General features: G+C 39.0%; 1 protein-coding gene across 3 annotated transcripts in view; it reads right to left on the bottom strand.

Moving 5' to 3' along the window:
* POLR3B (RNA polymerase III subunit B) overlaps window positions 1-21329 on the bottom strand; it is an 81191-nt gene that overhangs the window by 55180 nt on the left and 4682 nt on the right. For all 3 annotated transcript variants that reach the window (XM_042792491.1, XM_033004434.2, XM_033004435.2), the window contains 8 exons: window positions 21234-21309; window positions 18044-18144; window positions 14341-14432; window positions 13029-13146; window positions 11911-12019; window positions 4108-4230; window positions 2474-2590; window positions 1855-1989 (listed from right to left, as the gene is read on the bottom strand). In XM_042792491.1, coding sequence (XP_042648425.1) covers window positions 1855-1989; window positions 2474-2590; window positions 4108-4230; window positions 11911-12019; window positions 13029-13146; window positions 14341-14432; window positions 18044-18144; window positions 21234-21309 — 871 coding nt within the window. The remainder of the gene's footprint in view (window positions 1-1854; window positions 1990-2473; window positions 2591-4107; window positions 4231-11910; window positions 12020-13028; window positions 13147-14340; window positions 14433-18043; window positions 18145-21233; window positions 21310-21329) is intronic.

The raw sequence follows: 21329 nt of genomic DNA, 5'->3' as shown, positions 1-21329 counted from the left end.
TCCAATCAAATTAATATTACACTGATAATGGGGCATAGAGGAATTCAAGTGTTCAGCTTGAAGTGAGCTTTTAAAATATCACAAGGGAGCCAGAACTACTCTTAATCAAGTGTTACAACCCCCCCTGCACAGTTCTCCTTGATGTGGAAAAAATACACATTGGCTTTGTTATGATGATCCTCTACATTCAAAACCTCTTCCCAGTTAATTTAAAACGACTTTGGTTGTTAACATCTGTGTGAGCAGAGGCCTTTTTCTTACAGCTTTCAGAAAATTTTTACCCGCTCTGCCTCTTTTTACCTTTTCTGCCTCTAAAAATATCAGGAAAAAACAAACTACTCCTTCAACCCACTTAAATAAGAACAATATGGTGACAAGGCAACAACTAATTTTACTGATTGCAGTTATACTGAACTACAGCAACATCACAGCAAAAAACAAATAAATCCATTGCAGCTTCAAGTATCTGCCCCATTAGAATATTGCACTAACATCCTCTTGATACTCCTTACACTTCAGAAATACGTTCTGCTTCAGCACAAAAGTTTGATGAATAGTCAACATATTAATTTGAAGAAATGAATTTTTTTTCCTAACAGGTTAGGAGGTCTCTTTCTTTGTATTTGTGCTTAGAGTATGTTCAAGAGCATCATCATAGTTTTTTCAGAAAACTAGGAAGCAAAGCACGTTTTCACCCTGAAATGATTGTGTGTTGTGTGTGTGTGCTCACATGTGTGCATGGAGGACAGGGCAGGGTGGGATGGAGAACAGGAGTATAAGATAATATGCAAGCACACATCTTAAAAAGTACAATAAGATGAGGATTCCCACTGGATATGAACAAAAAGGAGCGGATATTGTCACTTGCGCTGCAACAGAAATCCCAATACAAATGTGGGGAGCAGAGATGTGTAGTTTCCCCAACCTGGTGCATTATATATACTTGTCTGAATTTCTGATGCATGAACAATAACCAGAGATGACGACTGCCAAAACTCTAATTTAAGTTATTATAGAGCATAGCAAATAAATCCAATCCTAATCTAAATTGATTAATCAAATAATGACACATGGAAAGAAAAAAAATCCATTCCATGGTAATTAAGCAGTTCTTTCACCTGACAGGCAAATTCCCACTACATTAGGAGAATGTAGTTTGGCCAGCAGCTGTACACGGCCACTCTCTCTGCAAAGAACAGCGCAAGTCAGACACCTCAAACCATTCTCTCCTTCACAGCCCTTTGTTACTGCTTCTACCTCCAGTGCCAAAATTCTGCAAGCAGAGAAGTCCATGCAGTCCACTTTCATTAGCTGCTCAAGTTAACTTTAAACCATTTACTTTGTTAATTCGTGTTACTCTAGAGGCTAGAAAGGCAGCTGACAACAAATAAGCAATCTCACAGGCTCCTCCAAATCGCAAGGAGGCTTGAGCGCCTGTTCTGTGAGCTGCTACATGAGCTGGGCTCTCCATAGCGGGACAGCCTGGACCTGACATGCAGGAAGCCACCTGGTCCCAGTTTATTCCCTTACCCAGCTGCTTAGAGGGGAACACTGGAAGATGGATCTTACTGCTACCCTCTTGGCACTAACAGGGTTATAATGGAACTAGAACTGATGGCGCATTTACACTGCTCCGTCCTTTTAGCTCATATAAAGAGGCAATAGAAGTGAGGACATAACTTATTTGTTTCAATCAGGAAAGCATATCTATGAGTCATCACAGAAAAGCCAACAAAAATAAAATAAGAAAATCACTTCAATCGAGAAGACAGGGATGCTCCTTATTCTGCATCTCTTAAAAGCAGACAGTAACAAAATCCAAAAAAAGCACTTAGCTCTGAAGTAGAAACTCACCTGCCCTGCCAACTCCAAACGTTTATTTCCATAGTAGTCCCTGTCATCTACTTTATTTTCTCCTTGAGCCAAAATTACCCTGCGCACCATCACTGCTGTGTATATGCACTTGGCACGAAAATTGAATTCCTTCACCTGTGAACAAAATAAAACAAAAAAATCCCCATACAGATGTTTCAGGATCAGTTCCTTAGTTCTTATTCAGACAAACATATCCATTTAAATTAAATGGGTAATCTAGGCTGAGGAGTTATAAAAGGGATTTGTTCACTTCACCTTTTTAAAAAATGCTAATACACATTAGCGACATTGAAACAGATAGTAAATGAAAAAAAATCAGAATAAAGGTATAAATCATGAGAATAAGCTCCTGAACTAACAGCTGATACTGCCTGTCTATGCAGAAAAAATGCACAGTATGTTAAGTAGTTCAATGGTACAGCATTTCATAAACATAAAGATTACTTTTGACTCAATCCAAATCTTCCCCTTTATTTTGAGGATGATTTACTTTATCTCAGCTACAAAGCAATCAAAGACATTTTTCCCTGCCAACAAACCTCACACCATAAATAACCACATAAATTTACTCCAGTTTAAAAAAAAACACATTACATACAAGAACATGTGTCAGAATAGTTGATGCCAGCAGCTCTCGTGCTTCTTCCATCTTCGTTTTCTTTGGGCCTCCCCACATTCTTTGCCTTCGTACTTTGTTTCCAATGTACTTTAAAGCCTGTCAGGGAGGGGGGAAATTAGCTTGAGTTAGTATCAGAAATGTAACCTATACAAATATATACACACAAAGGAATCTATATATATTCCTCAGTTGGTGCAATCCCACTAGCTGTAGATAATACAAACTCCAAGCAAAGTACAAAATACCAAACATGTAAGTGACCCTAATAAAAAAAAATATTGAAAATTGACACAATTTATTATAATTAAATGTACAACATGTTGTTTATCATATGTTGATAACGTTTGGAGTGGCAAGTGGTAAAAGAGCATGATTACTACAATTTTAAAAGAAAACTGATTGCAGAGATATAGAAAAAGGAATTACATAAATTCCAAAGATATCTAGTTTATTTGACTTTTCACCTCCAGTTCTTTCGTGTACTTGTTAAATTTCATTCAGATATTAAACCATGAGGTGGCACTCACTGTTTAATAAGCACAAACACTACTGTGCAGCATCCACATCTGTCTCCAAGAGTACCTTGCAATGATTAATGGATTCTTACTCTCTTACCAGTTGTCCAAGAAACGGAATCAATTTGTAGAATTCAGGGTCAGATGAGTCAAAGAAACTAGCCAGGTCCACATAGGAAGTTCCAGCCTGGAAATGAAGCCATGCTCCCCAGGCCAAAGAATTACCCTCTCCACTAAATGACCATCTGTTACCTTCTTCCCCAAATAGCTCACTTTCATTTCATTTGACATTTCTTGCACAGAGTAACTTCTGTATTTCCATTTTCCTACTTTCCTGGATGCTTCACATTTCTCTATGTTCCTCCAGCACCACCATTTTATTCTTCTGACTCTGAATTAGAAGGCCTTCATGCTACCTCTAACCCTGAAAAGCCCCAAAAGATGCACACTAGAAAGATGTTCACTTTACAAACACTCAACATCACACGCAGAATATTCTATAAAGTTTACAATGAAACAGCAGAATTAAGACTCATCTTCAAAAGCTTCTACTAGCAGACTAATATGTACATGATGGAAATGCTGCCAGCAAAATGGCCTGCGTTCTGGCTAATTAAAAAAGTACACATGAGCTAAAGAGAATTCTGGCGAGTCTCTAGCAGGATGGAGGGTGGCTATTATTGAGGGATTTATACAGGAGATTAGAACTGGAGAAGATCTACTCATTATGAAGCAGTCATGTCCACAACAATGGGGTTTCAGCAAAATGGGGCATGCAATTCCTTTCAAAAAAATGGGAATCATCCTCAACAAAACCCCCTAATCTTACAAACATCACTACTTGTCACATACATTAAAACATAATCCTGGGCTTCTGAAAGCAAAACATTTCTTGACTTCAGGGTTCTTTCCAGTTAGGCAATGAGAGCAAAGCTTCAGTTTTGACAAGTCCTGTCCCCTTAAAAACCCTCAGCTTAAAATAACCCCCAAAAAACAAACCTCAAAGCACAAAGTGTATGTCCACTGCTGACACAGCAAAGTGGTCAATACCCACCATCCTTAGATTTTTATGGCCTCCGGCCATGTGAAAAGACACACCTGCATTTGTGTAAAAATCTGAGCTTTTTGGCATTCTTCCAGACTAGGAGCAAACGCAGCCATCACATGTTCCTCTGTGCCAATCATTTGTACAATCTCTTGGTCACTCTCAACACCCATGGCCTAGGAAAAGAAGAAAAGACAGAAATAGCACAAGCTTTATGTTAACTCACTGACATTTGCTTATGCTAATTCGGTATTGTTTGTCTGCATTACTACTAAGCAAGAGCTAGTTCTTCTCTAAGAAACTGTGCCATCTGGCATTGGCAGCACATATTCCAGCTATGGAAGAACGTTAAATGGAAATCTTGATAAGCAGCAGGAACACACACACACTTTTTGAAGAGCCTTTTTTTCTTCCATGACAGGAGTTAAATTCTATGTTTTTTCTTAAGAAAAAAATAATTACCGAGTAATAACAACCCTACATGTGCAACAATGAAAACCAAGTCAGAATCTACAATAAATAAAGGAAGGTGAAATTTCTTAAAAGATTACACAGGGTCTTTTACCACAAGCAATTTTGCAAATTCAGCTCGCTCTGATGCAGCATGTCCTATTTGAGAAATGTTTACAATTTACCTCCTTTGCAGCTCTTTGCATTTAGAAGATGACTTCACTACACAATTCCACTTGAAAGCCATTCTATTATTTCACTGATCCTTGGACACCTTTTTAGACTTTATATTGCGGAAAAAGCTTAATAAACTAAGAAAGCGCTTAACAGATTTAGAAAAAACCTTTCTATCAGTAAGCGTTTCAAGGTGGCAGCCAGCAGTGAAGGCCTTTGTGGATTCCAGATGGTGCTAAAGCTCCCCCCTTCACACATTTGCCTGGAGCTCTGCCATATCAAGAAATGGAATAATCTCACTAAACCTCTTCTGGCTGAGTTATAATATGTTTCTCAGAACTTTGTGAGGAAGTTACGTTTGCATTCATATTATTCTTCAAACTGCCTGCCACAAAGGCCATTGTAAATAATGGCCTATGTAGACCCCAGTATTCTGGTTCTCATTAAAAACTGGCAGTGTCCCAAAAAGTCATGTTTTCCTCAAAAATGCACAAATACCTTCCTTTCTTATTGCCTTCATTGGGTGTCACTCTGCTTAACACCTCGCTAATGCTATCCCCCTTGCAAAACTGTTGCTCTAATTGTGAAGTATCCAGCTTTTTTCTTTTTTCTTTAATTTCTTCTTTCTTCTTCAACAAAGAAGTGGTTGGTTAAAGTTTGTTTAACTTAAAACTTTTTACCTTGTGGTTTATTATAATAATATTATAATAATAAGCCGCGCAAAAGTAGTACACACCCATAATAGAGTGAGAACATTCCCATTTTAGTGCAAAGTGCAGATCACAATTCCACCACCTCAGACAGAGTACCAAATCAAGACACAGTTACTTCACCAGATAAGAGCGTTTCATCACAGTTTGCTCCCCCTACGTAGTCACCCTTCTGATCTCAAGGCTCTCTTCAGAACCAGAATTTGCCCATGATACTACCGTAGTTCAGATCTCTGTTTTTCAAATATTATTATACTTCCTCACCCTTTTAAATAAGGTCACACAGTAGTTAAAAAACCTCAGCAGACAAGTTAACAAAATCCCTCCTGACCTGAGAGCCAGACTCATAAGAAAGTCTTCGAAAGCATGAAAGATTCACAATAGTAATTTTCCATGTGTCTAAGACTTCATAGATGACCAGCATACCAGTTTAAGAACCACAAATGCATTCATACAATTATTGCACACTAGCCTACAGAACAAAATTTGATTCAGGGAATCTTTGTGCCATTCTAGGCATGTATGACAGGAATACATTTATCTAAAGCACATTAAATGCAAGCTGATATCACCCTATTTCTGTCCACCAGGTTAATTTTGGGATGGCAAGCAGATCGTAAGTCATGTAAAAACTGAACAAAACAAGTGGGGGAAAAAAAAAGTCAACCTGAAGTTTCAGTATGCTCTTTCATCCATTAAAAAACAGAAAGACACAGTAAATTAGAGGACTGATAATTTCTTCTAACTTGATGAATGCTCTGATCAAAAGTCTGACAACTCGAGAACAGGACATATCATTATGCCCACACAGACTTTCTAGTTGAAGTTTGTAGCAGCAAACTCACTTGAGAATTCTCAATTTGTGTGTGAGAAAGGCTGGGATCTGCCACCAAACAATACATGTTGTATTGTTAGATACGGGCAAATCGGGGGAAATTAATTTATGAGTAATAACTAAAAACTTAGGCAAATAACTGAAAAGGATGTGCTGATACAATAGCCGAAAAGTAAACCCATTTGCTCTCTATACTCTCAACAATCACGGGCAGAGCTGCACAGACAAATACACATTCATGCAACACTTAACAGGGCAAGCAACAGGCCCATGCTGGTATCAGATAAGCTTTGTAATCTTAACGCTTTCTTTTTTAGTAAAATTTGACCCTGATAATGCACTTGTACAAAAACAAAACAAAACAAAAGTACTCCAGAATTAGCCTGTAACATCACTAGGACAGTAACAAAATATTCCTGGGTTGTTGCTTGTGTTACAGAAACACTGAGGCCATGAAAAGTAGGAATGGATCCTATGCTTAAAGTGCTCATGATCCCAGGACAAAGCCGGGGGGGGGGGGGGGGTTGGAATTAACATAAAAGTAAAGCAGGAGACAAGATGTCTTGTTTATTTTTGATTGGAAGGCAATGTCACAAAGGGATAATTTTACGGTGGGGTGGAGGAGACATTGCAAAGGGATAACTTAACAGTAGCAGTGAAAAGATGAAGAAGGAGACAGTAGCAGGCTGTTGAAGGGCATGGCTGGAAGGCTAGTAGTCAATGGACATAAGACAGACAAGTCAAAGCAAACAGAATATTCAGATCATCCTGAGTTCAAGTGGGAGAAAGTGGTCCAACTGGGGTCAACCGGTTCCTAGGGCTGGGGAGGTGCCTGCTGCCCAAAACGTGTGCGTGTGCACGGACACATGTACATATGAGAGGGTGTGCATGAGAGAGTGCGAGCTCAGCTCTTCCTCCCCCAGCTCGTGTCTTAATGATGATGTCTAGGCGTTTCCATGGCACTTCCCTAGAATGTAGTTCTGCAGTCCATCAGGCTAAATTACAGAATGGAGACAGGCAGATGACTGGATTAAAAAGATGTCAGGGAAGTTCAAGGTTGACATCACAGACAGAATTGGTCTGGAGCTTTCATAATTCAAAAGATATGACCTATGAAACTGCAGCCATGGGAACCCATAATTCTGCAGATCCAGTAAGACCACCATTCAGCTGTTCCTCTAGAGTTGCATCTTAACAGTTCCAAGACTAACACAGGTTTGTAAAAATGAAACTTGACCTGCTGTTGAAATCTTTTGCCGTAGGTCCTAGAGCAGCTTATAGCTCCCATATAAACTAAAGATACTTCACCTAGTGATTCAGGTTGTAAAATTCAACTTTTAAGTCCCCCTAGGTTACTTACATTCTCTTCCTTCCCCAACCAGTTTTGGTACAGCACACAACTTTCATTTACTTCAGCTCCCAGGACTCACTGAAGTTTACCAAACCAAGATCACAAACCCAAAGAAAAATAGCCCTTACCTTAAAACAGCTCTAACTCCCTCCAATGTAGGGAGCTCACTGCAAAAGCAGCAGCAGCACCTCACTTCTAACCCTGATGTTTTTCAGGACAGAAACATCCTTAACTACTACACAAATATTCCACACCTCCTCTAATGCTCACTGATAACTAAAACTGTCCGAGCACCCCAGGTAAAGTATACAAAGCTCACAGCCTGACATATGCTAAAACCCCACTACAGTTCACACGTGATCTGTGCACACCTGACACACAGCTAAAACAAAGATCTCCTGGGGTTTCAAGTCAACTCAAGACACCCTAAATACCACTTTGGTTGCAGGTGTATATCAACTAACGAAGCAATGTTACACATTGTAAGCAGGAAGCAAATTAGTTCTGTCTGTTTCCCATTACAAGGCAGTTAACAGCCCTTTAAAAACCTCAACAAATACATTTGGGGGCAAAATTGTCCAATTTGTATCATTACTTCAAATTAAAAACTACATTTACATATATAGGGGCTGCACAAATACTTCTGCCACTTTCAAGAAGATTAGGGGAAAAGCATTTAAGCTAGCACAGCAACAAAGCACTAATTCCCCCACATATGAAGAGCAGACACTTTGAGTCTGTCCTAGAATAGTGCCAGGACCGTGCCTTTGTAGCCTATCAAATTTCAGTTAGCTGTGGTCAATGTGCTAAACTTCACGAAGTCACAACCTACATGTGTTTGGCACAACTAGCTGTTAAATCTCCAAATATGCCAATCACAAAGATCCTTACGGGTCTGGATGGCAGAAAAGCAAAGCAGCTGAAGAAGGTCATTCAGGCTTGCAGTTTAGATGAGACTACGGATAAGGATGAACTGCAAGGCAGACGCTCCCTTTAGGGTGACCCGACACAGTCCAGTGCCCCCACCAACCCAGATCAAGGAACCTTTAGTTCCATACTACTTCTACCCCCTCCCCACAGCCCAGGCACCTGGGTTTCCTTCCTTCCCCTGAAAGAAAAGAAAGGATGGGGAATACTGTATGTTCAGGTCTTCCCCTAGCATGCAGCTGTGTCTGATTCATGCCAGAAACGTGAAAGTGCTCTCAGATTCTAGCTAAAGGGAGCTGTTTATGTATCTTATGCCTCAGCTCTGTCAGTGGGTGGTGTTAGTAACGCACCCTACTTCACAGTCCTTGCTTTTAGAATGCAGATGTCTAAGGAAGATTAGTACACCTCCACTTTACAGTTGCAGTAGCTTTAAATCCACATTAAATCATAGATCTCCAATACCTGGTTTATTTTCTATAAAGTTACAATTATTTTCAGTACCTGATCTACATCTTCAGTCATCTACAAGAACAATGGGCCTTTTAAAGCTATTGGGACTAGAAAGACAGTGCAAAATTGCCCAGCCTTCTCACACTGACTCTCAGTTTCTGACAAAACTGTCCCCTCTAGCTGGCCCATGCACTGGGTAGAAGACCTCTACCAATTATTAGTCATTTTCTTAGTCAAAACAGAGGTCTGTGGAACTTGCTTGCAGAGAAATAGATTTTTGTCCTTGCTTTCTCAGTTTATTTTTTAATCTGAAATTATATAAGCAGTTGCTACAATAAAAGTTAAGGATGCAAAAGCAACCAAAACTTCAGACCTTAGGTTGTCTGTATGCGTTACCTTTCGTCCTTGCAGATGTATATCTCTACATTACAAGAAGCAGAACACTTACTAGTAATGAGGAAGACCCATGCTCCATGCCCAAGGCTTGGGTCTCAGCAGAAAGGAATTCTTCTCCTTGCTTTTCCAACAAATTTCCTGCATAGAATACTGTCATTTGAGAGAGCTGAGGCTACATGTGGACGCCCAAGTTAGGGATTTTCCAGTTTCAGGGCTATAGTGTTTGTAACCTTGCTGATAGTAGTTAAATACAACAAAGTAATACTGTATTACAGCTGTGCCCAAGAAAGAGAGATCAGAGGCTGGTGCCTACCTAAGAATCCATTGAAAAGACTATCTGGGATTTTTAGCTTCTAGCTGGAGAATCATCAAAAGTGGACAGAAGATCCCTGAAGGTCAAATGTCAATAAAGGAAGGGTAAGGAAAATGACCATTAGTGAGCACAGCTAAGTGTCAGTCAAGAATGGAACATGCAGAATAGCTAAAATGCATGAAGCTAATTTGCTACCGGATTAAATTAATATAAACCTTTGAAAAGCACTACTGGCAAGAACTTCTAACTGTAACCTCTTATTTAATTAATAAATGAAAAATTATGCAACATTATCTAACATATAAAAGGTACATACTGGCAGAGGGATAATTATAGCAAGCATTGTCAGAAAGTGATCAAATAGTCAGTGCAACGCTGCTTAAAAAAACCCAGTAACCTCCTCAGAGTTAATAACCCAGAGCAGTTACTCTTCTGTGAGCAGGTATTTATCTATACCAGCAGGGGGTGACAAAATGTAATAAAAGTCTGTAAGTGAAGGTGGAATCCAGCTGTTTGGTACTGGAGCAAATGGATTAAGAGCCACATTAACACTTTCCTGCATCAGAAAAGTTGTGAACTTAATCCTGACACTGTTTAGTGCCTTTCTGTTCACGAATAATTTCTCAACCTCCTTTAACACTGGTCACCAAAACCAGATGATCTCCTCCAACTACATGATGAGATTAGCTTTATCAGAGATAACAGACATTTGTTTCTCAAATCTAGATCCAATTATTAAACTACCTTCTAGTACCAAACCCAAAACACTTCCTACAAGAAAACCAATTCTTACAACTCTCAATCAGCCAAAGGACTGTGGTAATACAGAAAAGTCTGTAGCTGCCAACACCAACAAACCAGCACTGCTGGCAGAAACTATTTGGATGATGTGAGCAAGTGCTGCCCTCTCCTGGCAATTTATTTCCTCGAGCGATTATCACCTCCCCAAACCTGGGCTGTAAACCACTAGACTGAATACGAAAAGGGAGCTATAGGATTTACTTCTACTGGTTGCTAGATCCAGTCAGAGACATTTTTGTGCCCTAAGCCACCTTGCCTGTGAACACTGCCTCCAAGACTGCTGCCCAATTTCCTTACGCGCACACTGTGCACCAGGCTGAGAACCCACAGGCAGCAGGGAAGACTACAGGTCAGGCAGGAGCTACCAGCTCTTGGGAGGACAGGTTCTAGCCCAATGCCTGGCCATGCCCTGCTGCCTCCAGCAGCCCGACAGTGCCTGTCCACCCACCACCTTCGCTGGCTGTAGCTCATGTGTTTGATACCACAGACAGATGGGCTACCAGCCTGCTTCCAGTCCTGCTGGGCAGTGAGGGAGAAGTCATCGTTACGCCTTCAACTCTGTGCACCCTTGAGTGAATTAAAATGAGAGAAGCAAAGGACGAAGGCAAGCAGTCCTGGCAGTTTCACAGACAATGAGAACCAAGGCATGACACTGTCACCAGCTCAGCTGGCAGGGCAAATATGCCCCAATTCTTCCCCAGAATCAGGGGTGGATGCTTCTCAGAGCCCTTTATTGCTTCAAAGTCACCATGTCTGTCCATGCATTCACTGCACTGCAGATACTGGTGAGTGTTCCTGAATCAGGCAGGAATTTTCCAGTAGTCTGACAGAGGCAGAGTTCAGTCACAGGGAAAGGAAGTAAAGTGTCAAGAAATGCAATCCACTCTAGTAATCTTAAAGGATTTAGGAATGGGTCAAAGAATCGCAAGGTTTCTCCACAGGCTATCTGTTTTGTTTATGGTTATGACTGGAAGCCATGTATAGCGAGCTCATGGCTATGTCACGTCCCCGGATCTGAAACAAACACTGCTGAGCTACTCAGCAGTCCACATGTTGGAGGCTGGGGGCAGGGGGGGGACCAAAACCAGAAATTCAGACCCTTCACACAAGCTTGAAACAGACCATAATAAAAGAAACCAAAACCCTTCTGACTTTCGGTAGCAGCAGGAGCACAAGCAGCAGTGCAGAGGGACCTTACAAAGCAGTGAGAGGGTGGCAGCATTTGTCTTCATACAGCAGTGCTCTCCTTGCAGAAAAATGCAGTGCTTTTTCTCCTTTCTCCTGTACAATAAAGATGACTTCCCAGGGGAAAAAAAAGCTTGCTTTCTCCTAATATGTACAGAAAGACTTGGCAGGGCTTAACTTCTGAGAGCTGCTGCCAATCTTCATTCTTCAGCTACAGCACAGCTTTTTTTTTTTTTTTTTTCCCCAAACCGACAGTTGTATTACCTTAAATATGATAGCAATGGGAATATCTTCCGACAGAGTGTTGTGCCTCAGGTAAAATCTTCCTTGTTTCACAACCATATTTGTTCTGCTCTTCTTCTCGTGAGTGGAACTGAAGAAAAAATATATTATGTCCAACAGAAAGTTTGCACCAACACTTCTAAAATCTTCTGTATAAAACTTATGAAGCTTGAGCAGTCTTTCAGCTGAATTAATCCCACTTTCTTCTCTTTTAAAAATTATGTTAAGACAGCTAGACATCACCCTGTAACTCCAAGGTACTATCACCTGTGATGGGGAAGGACAATATTCAGTTTAGGCAAGTAGAAGTCTGTACTTTTCAAAATCACTTTTGCATGCTTTTATCATTGACTTGGATGTAGCCAGCAAGGTCAAACTGCACAAGTACTGTGGCAACAGCGTTAATAAGATAACAATACTTTGTGATGTATGTTTAACCTCATCTAGGCTTACTGCTGAACAGTGAAGGAGCTGAGAGATGTGTAAAAGGCCTCTGGAGAAGAAAAAACAGCCCTCACACTGAACAGTGATAAGCACCATATACCAGACTGCAGCTTAAAACCAAAACCAAAATACAAACAAAATATAAATAAAACTCAGTTGAGGAGGGAAAGCCAAATTTAGACTACCTTGCCATTTTCAGTAATTTGTGTAGTACAAAAATATTTTAGTTTTGTTTCCTTCTCAATTGCCTTTAAAAGTTTTTACACCTATTTGATTTAGAGAGTCAGACAAAAGGTTACATCCAATTTCCACTGCAGTAGCTGCATGTTACTTGCTGCAAAATGAGATCAAACACCATCAATTAGGATGTGTACTTTGTTATCTTAAAAATTAGTACTTGCTTTTTCCTAGTCTGGGATGAATCCTGAAAGCATTTGATCAACTCCCACTGATTTTTGTGGGAAAACTGTACTAATTTTGGGACTGATGTTTTAGCATACAAAATGACAGTAGCAAGAGAAGGGCATTGAACAACTACAGCTTTCTCGTGTGAAAACTATACTAGGAAGAAAACACCACAGCTACTTCAACTGTAACAATGAACTTTTAAAGCTTTGGGTTTATCTCCTTTATGTAATTGCAGGCATTTGCCATACCTGGTAACAGAAGCGCCAACTGTGCCTTTTCTATCAGCTTCCACGATTATTCTGTTTTTGGATAACTGCTCTTGAATGAGAATAACTTTCTCTACACCTTTAACAATGAAATAGCCACCTATTCAATAGAAAAGAAAGATTTTGCATGTCAGTATCCTTCTGCCTTCTTTTCCTCCTTCAATATGCCTCTGAATATAAACTATTAAAAAATAAGCAGTAAGTACACAAAGGACAAAGCAGGAGAGTAAGCTCTCCCAAAAGAGAGTAAAGGACAAACTCTGTGTGGAACTGATGATAAGTAGGAAAATGTTCCACTAGACTAATCAGAACTTTTGCTAGGCTCCCATACAGTATTCAGGATCTAAGACTTTATTTGGGAACTACTTGGACAGAAAGAACTCACGGGCAGACCAAAACTGTAAAGCTGTAAAAAACACCTAAACCTGTAAGGTAACCATACTTACTAAAAGATGCTACAGAATTGTTAGTTCTACAAATTAAGTAAAAATATTGCCTGCCAGAAGAGTATACCATAAGGACATCAAAAAAAACCTGGCCATTTCAGATGTTTGGTATCAAATAAAAAGAAGTCTTCCATAATTACTAACTTGCTCTCTTCAGCACTCAAGGGAGAAATTTATTTTGTGTTACTTTTAAAAATGTATTTTAATGCCATTGTTGTATCTAAGACAATATAAGGAATCTGCACAGGAGCTATGTTAGATTCCTCTCTTAAACTGTAGCTATTAATGCGCCTCCAGCACAGCATGTCATGTCACTGTATCTTGCCATCACAACAAAGCACAGCATAAGTCTAATGCATACTTCAAAAGTAGCAGACAAAAAGCAAAGAAGTTGCTTGTTATAACCCTTCATCTCCTCTCTACATTTCAAATATCACCACATAACACTTTATTCTTGCTTTACAGAACACAGTAAATGAGAGTTTCTGCTCTGGAGGACAGCATCATACTCCACTCTCCCTCGATCCACTTAATTTCCATGAACCAACTCCATCTCTATTCCCATATGGCACATCACTGTACAATACTACATACAATTCTCAACTTTTTCAAAATTTTGGTGTATCGTTTTTGTGGTTGAAAACCCTATCTGTAAATACAAATGCTCCATGCTGTCATCCATTTCTTATTTTCAAAAGCCTGCCAATTTCTTTTAGTTACAGGCATCCACCTGAGAAGTTCCCACAACTTCACAGTGGCAAGAAACATACCAATGGGGTATTTCTTTGCTGAAAAATATTTAAAACTAAAAGCATAGATGGGAAAAAAGAATGCAAGTGCAAACATACCTGGATCTAAAGGACATTCATTAAGTTTGGCAAATTCTGCTGGAGTCTTCCCGGTAAGAACACAATTGGAGCTACGCAGCATGATAGGCATTCTGCAAGAAAACCAGTCTTTTACTTTAGATTCAGATAGAAAAATATAAATAGTCAAATTCAAAACAAAAACCATGCTAAAGAAACTGGAGAAAACACATTTAATGTAATTACAACACATGCAAGCTACGAGCAACAGGTTTTTTCTTTAATCCCCCCCTTATTTCATTGAACATGTAGTTTGAAAAGAGAGACTTGAAATTGGACATCTACGGGCAGAGACTGTAGACTTCCTATTTATTTTTTATGCAGCTCCTACAGGCATCCATGACAAGCATGGTCACCAAGGCCAATGACTACTAGTGCAAAGACTCCTGGTCCCCAAAACCAGGACAGTTTGCACTGAAGAACACGCTGTTGCAGGTCCGCTGTTACCAGTTTTAATTAGAAAAAGCTAGTTCAGATCTGATTTCCCACATAACAATTACACCTTAAGGCTGCAGACAGGTAAGTGCCTCTAATACATAACCTAGGCATGAAGTTTTCCCAGTAGTAGCTCTGATTTCTCCGGTGTCTTAGAACAAAAGCCTGCAGCAAGCACTTTGTGAAGCAACATGAAATGGTGGAAAAAGATTCCAAGAAATTAAAACCAAATTCTATGCTTAGGGAGGAAAGAGAAGAGGAACTAATGATGCATGCACTGGATATGAGGCAAAACTTTTTCACCACGAGGACAGTCAAGCAGTGGAATCAGCTGCACGGAAAAGCTCTGTGGAGGCCCTCAAGACCTGATAGGGTAAAGCACTGAGCAACCCGGTCTGATCACAGAGCTGGCCCCATTTTGAGCAGAAGTTTGTCCTAGAGACCTCCCGAGGTCTCTTCTAACTTGAATTATTATATTATCTGGTGATGAAGTCAGGAAATGTTCCCATTCATTTGATTTTGTGTGTTTACACTGCAGTCCTACTAGGAATTTGGCTTATTCAACAACTAACTAGCAATGATTTTGCAGTTATTATTAAACAGAGTGCTTTTATAGTCAGCTTTGTAACATACCTTTCCACTCTCAGATTTTTCATTAAACTTTTGAAAGAGAGAATATCTTACTTCCAAAGAAAAAGCTCCATTTTGCACAAGATAAAAACAGCTTATCACTAGATCTACCAAAAGACCTCCATGCCCTTTAGTCTCTTCTACAAAGAAGTGGACTTTCGGTCAAGCTTACAGAATTTCACTCCTTGGTGGACAGCCTTTGTAAGACCTATGTTCCAGGTGTTTGCTAAGACATATGTTGACAAAATTTATCCAGGAGTTCTACTATGCAACTATTTGTAACCCCAGAGATATTTAATTCTAAATTACACCAACAAAAATTAAGATTAGGCAGCTCTTCTAACAAAGTCATATATCTTTTATTAAACTCTTAACAAGTATTTTAATTTCTTGAGCACTTTCATATTCTTATCTCTTAAAAAAAAAAAAGATGAACTAAAAATTCTGTATTTTTGAAGACAATGACAGATAATGATAAAAGCTATCTTGTCACTACAGTGCTCTATACAGATAACCTACTTGCTTCAGTCATTTCACTGAGAAAGTGTTTCCTAGAGATAAGAAGCTTCATATGACTATCATAATCTTGTATCACACACTCGATAAGCCTAATGCATTGGCTATTTATATCAGTAACAGTAACCAGCTGGCATAAGGAAACTCAAAATGGAGTATGTAAATGCTATCACTGAAAACTCCAGTGAAAGAGATGTCACCAAGTATCCATTCTTTATTCACTTGCAAACAATAAAATATTTTGCAGCTAACATAAGACACTACAGTAAGTCATTCTCCTTTGAAGACAATCTAATTTTTTAAATATCTGAAGTTATCAGAAGGAACAGGAAGAAAATTTTTAAAAAGGTGAAATAAAGTTACTGAATTTCTCTACCCTAGATGAAACCAGGACAGCAGAAAGACGCAGAGAATGAGTACACTAATTTGGAATGGTAATATGCATTCAAAGGAAGTTTTCCTTTTTAAAGACACAATGATATCGCCCTTGGATTTTTTATGTTTGTAACACACATAGGCTATTAACAGAAATAAGGAAGGAAAGAACATACATATTTCCTTTCCCAGTCTGAACTGCATGTTCAACAAGAGTACTGTGTCTACTCACCAGGCAAAAGGAAACCAGCATAAGACTAGGGATAGATGAGGAAAATTATTTCCCGTGAAAATAACAACTGGATTTCAACATTTTTTAACAGCAAAAAGTCTTTTTGCACGTATGCCCTTAAAAACAGTTGGACAACATAACTTTATTTTTTTAATGAAGAATATTTACTTTTTTTTGCAGTGACCTCACTTCATAGGAGAAAGAGAAGAATTTACAGGAACAGACCTTAATGTAAGATGCAACACACTAGTGCTATGCAGTAATTTAGTCTTTTCCAGTATACTATTGATGCTTTACAAGTCTTCTTCACTGCCTTTTTTATTTTTTTTAGAGAAACGTAGACAAATGTCAAGACTAGGTTTTGTTGTGCTTCTTTTAGCTATAACATATCGTTTAAGGTTCTGTCTTTTGTATGCAAATTGATAATGTATACTGGTGAAAATGCTCATTTACTTATTTGCTTATAGCACACACCATGAAATAATTCAAAGGACTCAAATTTAGATGGTCTTTTAAAAACTCTTATTTTCTTAAGAAATTATTTAGAACAATAAACTGTTACTACAGGTACAGAAGCTTGGTTTCATAAGTGTATCATGTTCTACTGACAGAGTTAAAGTATATATTTTTTTATATGAAAGCCTAAAATTTCACTACAGGAAATGCAGCTCCTTAAGTATCTATCTTCTCTTTCCTGCCAGTGTTCCACCTTTGGTAAGATGCACAGTCACACAGTAAACAATCTCTGTAGGGCACTGACCTTTCAAGCCAGCAGGGTTGGTCTTTAAGAAAACTTGTCTACAGAAGACAAACATCTTTATTGCCTTTAAAATGGAATTTTGCTTTCAATAAATGCTAGAACTGCCAGGTATTTTGCCTTTTTGGTATGGTTAAGAGCTTGTTTTTCTTCTTAAGGCACATTGTCTTTTCTTTAAGAAATTAGATGTCCTTCACAATATTAATAACCTCAAGTCATTTGACAGCCTTTAGAAAAACAAAACCAGTAAAAAATCCTCAACATTTCTCCACAAAGCTCAGCCTTGGCTCTAAACTGAACCAATTTTAAAGGAGAGGTTAACCATGTACAGAAGAACTAATGCTTGCTTTACTGGTTTTACCACCCACCTTCCAAAGACATATCTCTACATATTATGTATGAAAGACTGAGTAATTTGGCTGCAAAGAAAACATGATTATTTTCATTTTGCAACAATGAGACTTGCAACTCCAGTATTCTTTCATGTATTTCCCTCTTTGGTTTTATATCAATACAAACATAGACAACATTCATCCTTATATCCATCCTTTTGCAAAACAAAATCTTATAACAGAACCTAACAATCACATCTTGTACAGCTGTTCATCAAGATCTGCCTGCTCACTGTTGCTTCTAACAAGGAAGCGAGGTTAGCATACATTTATTTTGCAGTAAAAAAATCTTCCCAACACAGCAGCAAATGGAAACTAACACCAGAAGCTTAACGCACGGTATCTTACCTGCCAATGGGTAATGCATTGCGTATGATCCTCTGGCTACCTCGTGTATATTCAATGTCTACTGTAATTGGGGCAGAGTAAGTCATGTCCCTGAGGCGGCACTAAAAGGAGAACAGTTATGTTGTTAGACTTCGTCTTACAGGCTGAAAAGTCTCTCTTAAAACATTCCGTGTTTGCCCTGCCTCCTATAAGTCCTCACAAAGGAATCCAGCAAAGCGAAGCTTGACCAAGCTCTTCATGGTACCTGGGCTATGTTTGACAGAGTCTCCTGTTTAAAACAAAACCAAAAAAACCCCAAATACAATTATTGTTATGTTTCAAAAGCAGCCAGTGGATCAGTGTCTTCAGAGGACAGCACTGCAGAGCATAACTTCTAAACTGTTTAATTAAACAAACAGGCCTAACCAGCAGGCCTGACACAAAGACCATCCTATGCCACAGGCTCTAAGAGCAGTGCTCAGTTCAGGGGCATTTCTGCATGAAGACCCTCAACAGCTGAAGAACTGTGCTGTCATATGAAGTTTGATAGAAGGGAAAGACATGAGAGTAAGAGAGACACTGCGCTACCTTATTAACCAAATGAGCAAATATCACTGTATGGTACTGTTTCTAAAGCTGACTTACAGAAGGCTCTCTGCAGCATCACTCCCCTTAGAGATTCCCAGCATTTAGTTGCAAACTCCTCAGACAGCAAGAGAAGTAGGATATACATACCTAGGACATCACAGAGCTCAAGGCTCAGTCACTTCTCATCTGATCTTTCTGGTCTGCTCTCCACAACCTCACTCTCTGACTGTTGCTAGCCCTTAAGGTATTGCGTATCTTCAAGATATCAAGGGGAGGTTTATTGCATTTGCTGAATACAACAGAGCAACTCACAGCAGGTCATTCGTGACCTCACTGAGCATCCTATACCTCTGAGCTCCAGGATTATAGGTTTGTCAGTATTCAGATTCAGACTTGTACATTTATGGTTCTATAGTCTTTCAGTGTACTTATTATGTATCAATACAAGGCAATTAAGATTGTGCGGTGCACTGAAGATGCAACTGTATGGAAAAACATGCCTCAAGAATCATTGCAAACTGAATTCTCCTTATCTCCACATTAAAAAGTATACCACTTCTCTAGTAATAAAATACTGGTGTGCACCAGCAGTTTTCAAGCAACTTTATCGAATTTAAAATTAACTGAGAATATTTCCATTTTCTAATTACTTTAAATTCATCTGTATGAATTGTTCACAAAACTCACATAAGATTTGTGTGAGAAGGAGAGTTAGACAACTTCATTAGATTACTTGGGGAAAAGAAGGCTCTGGGATTCTTTGCATGTGCTTTGTCCACACAAGACACAGATATAAAATAAGAATTACAGTGTAATATTCCAGCACTTGTATTTTTGTATCACCTTCCTCGAGGGAACTTCTCCTTACATTAGACACCTAGAGGTAAAAGACAGGCATGACTTGATCTTCAAGGAAAGTACTGACATAAAACCTCCCAAATTTGGTTGCAAATGTAAAATACTCAGTCTTTTACAAACATCTGATCATTTTAGGTGTCTTTGGGGAGGAATTTTATAAGCCTCTAACTGAGAAATGTAATGATATAAGTATCCAATCTTTTTGGTTTGGTTTATGTTTTTTTTTAAATTGTACCCCTGGTTTGACCTGATCAGCATCCTATGTAAGAAAATAACTATGGCCCTCACAATGTGTATAACACACTGAAAAAAACAGTGAAATGATGCTCTATGAGCATCAGTGAGGATGTATCTGAGATGCGGGAGTGTGTTATTCTAAATTCAAGGTCAATATGCTCTACAAAGCATTTACTTTGCCCTCTTCTGCATGTACAGTCACTTTAGTTATAAAGTAAGCAAGCATTTTAATACCTGGATTCTTGGATATGGGTTGCTGGCCACGAACAATTTTTTGTGTGCAATTTAATTCCTAGATTAAAAAATCTTTCCCATTACATTTTGCCCACGTTCATATCTACTGACTTAACATTAGCTACGCATTTGTGAGATGCATGAGCTGTCCTGCATTACATCCAATTGCACCGTTGATGGCTGAGTTACTTGCCTTACTTAAAATCTTTCCACTGAACTAAATGAGATTTGAGTCGGGTCACTGGAGACAGACATGTGCCTATGCACAAGAGGCAGCCACTAGATGGCTTGTTTTTACAGAATTTCTCCAAAGCACAGAACGTACTTCATGATAAAGTGTGCCACATACACTACATGAAAGAAAACCACAGTCCAACCTCAAGTATCAAGTGAATATAGCAAGGAAAAATGCATCTGATATGTGAACTGATTTACTAGGTTGACAACAGGTTGTATGTAGGTGAGTGAGTGCAGCTTCCAAGCTCAGTTCCCATTCTGAGGCCAAGAACAGGTCGTCAGTACCTCCGCTGCAGCGGGATAGATCTCACAGCACAGCAGCAGGGGAGGAATACGCTGTTCATGAGCAATCTCTGAAGGGAACTGAATGGCTTTAGATACCTGGAAGCAACCCTAAAAGGTCCATCATTCGTTCTCCAATATACATCTTTATTCCAGAAATACCCAATCCATTTGTTAACCTACCTGCTTACAGCAGTGCAAAGAAGTTAAATATAGTCACCATAAGGCTAATGTACTTCTGCAGTTTCTTATAGTTTTATCAACTTCCACCTGCTTCTCCTCAAACCTTCCATGTTTGCTCTCTGACTCAAACTTAAAAACTATGAGCAAAAAATCAGAGACATGTTCCCAAAGAAGACTGGGAGGGAAAGAGAGGCTTAAGTGACTTATGGTGCAGACAGTAGCAAGGCTAATATTTAAAAGAAATTCATAAAAACATCAAAGAACACTACATTGTAGTGTGAGGACTTCAGCTCTGTCATAAGGAGAGCCACAAGATTAAGCAAGAGAAATACTTTTCACTACTTTCATGGAAACCCACTCAAATATAGCTACCGTGAAATGCTGAATCTAGCTACTTTCAAATGCAGAAAAAAGTATTTAAAAAATTATTACACAATGTTTAAATCTCCAAGGCTTCTTTCTACAGTGATGGTGGTATGCATTGTATTACCTAAGGTAGCACACACATACTCAAAATAAAGTTATATGCAGTTACAATGCAAAATATTCCCAAGATCAAACAAATAAACAAGACAGATGAAAACATTAATACCTCATGAGGTGATACAGGTCGTGTCACATTGAAGCTTTCTTCCACATCTGGAGTACCCACATAGATATTGAGGTACCTGTAACACAAATAGTTCCA

This window comes from Tyto alba, unplaced genomic scaffold (genome assembly GCF_018691265.1).
Source record: "Tyto alba isolate M040663 unplaced genomic scaffold, T.alba_DEE_v4.0 Super-Scaffold_2, whole genome shotgun sequence".
Taxonomy (NCBI): domain Eukaryota; kingdom Metazoa; phylum Chordata; class Aves; order Strigiformes; family Tytonidae; genus Tyto; species Tyto alba.
Note: the sequence above shows the minus strand (reverse complement) of the source record. Positions and strands in the feature narration are given on the sequence as shown.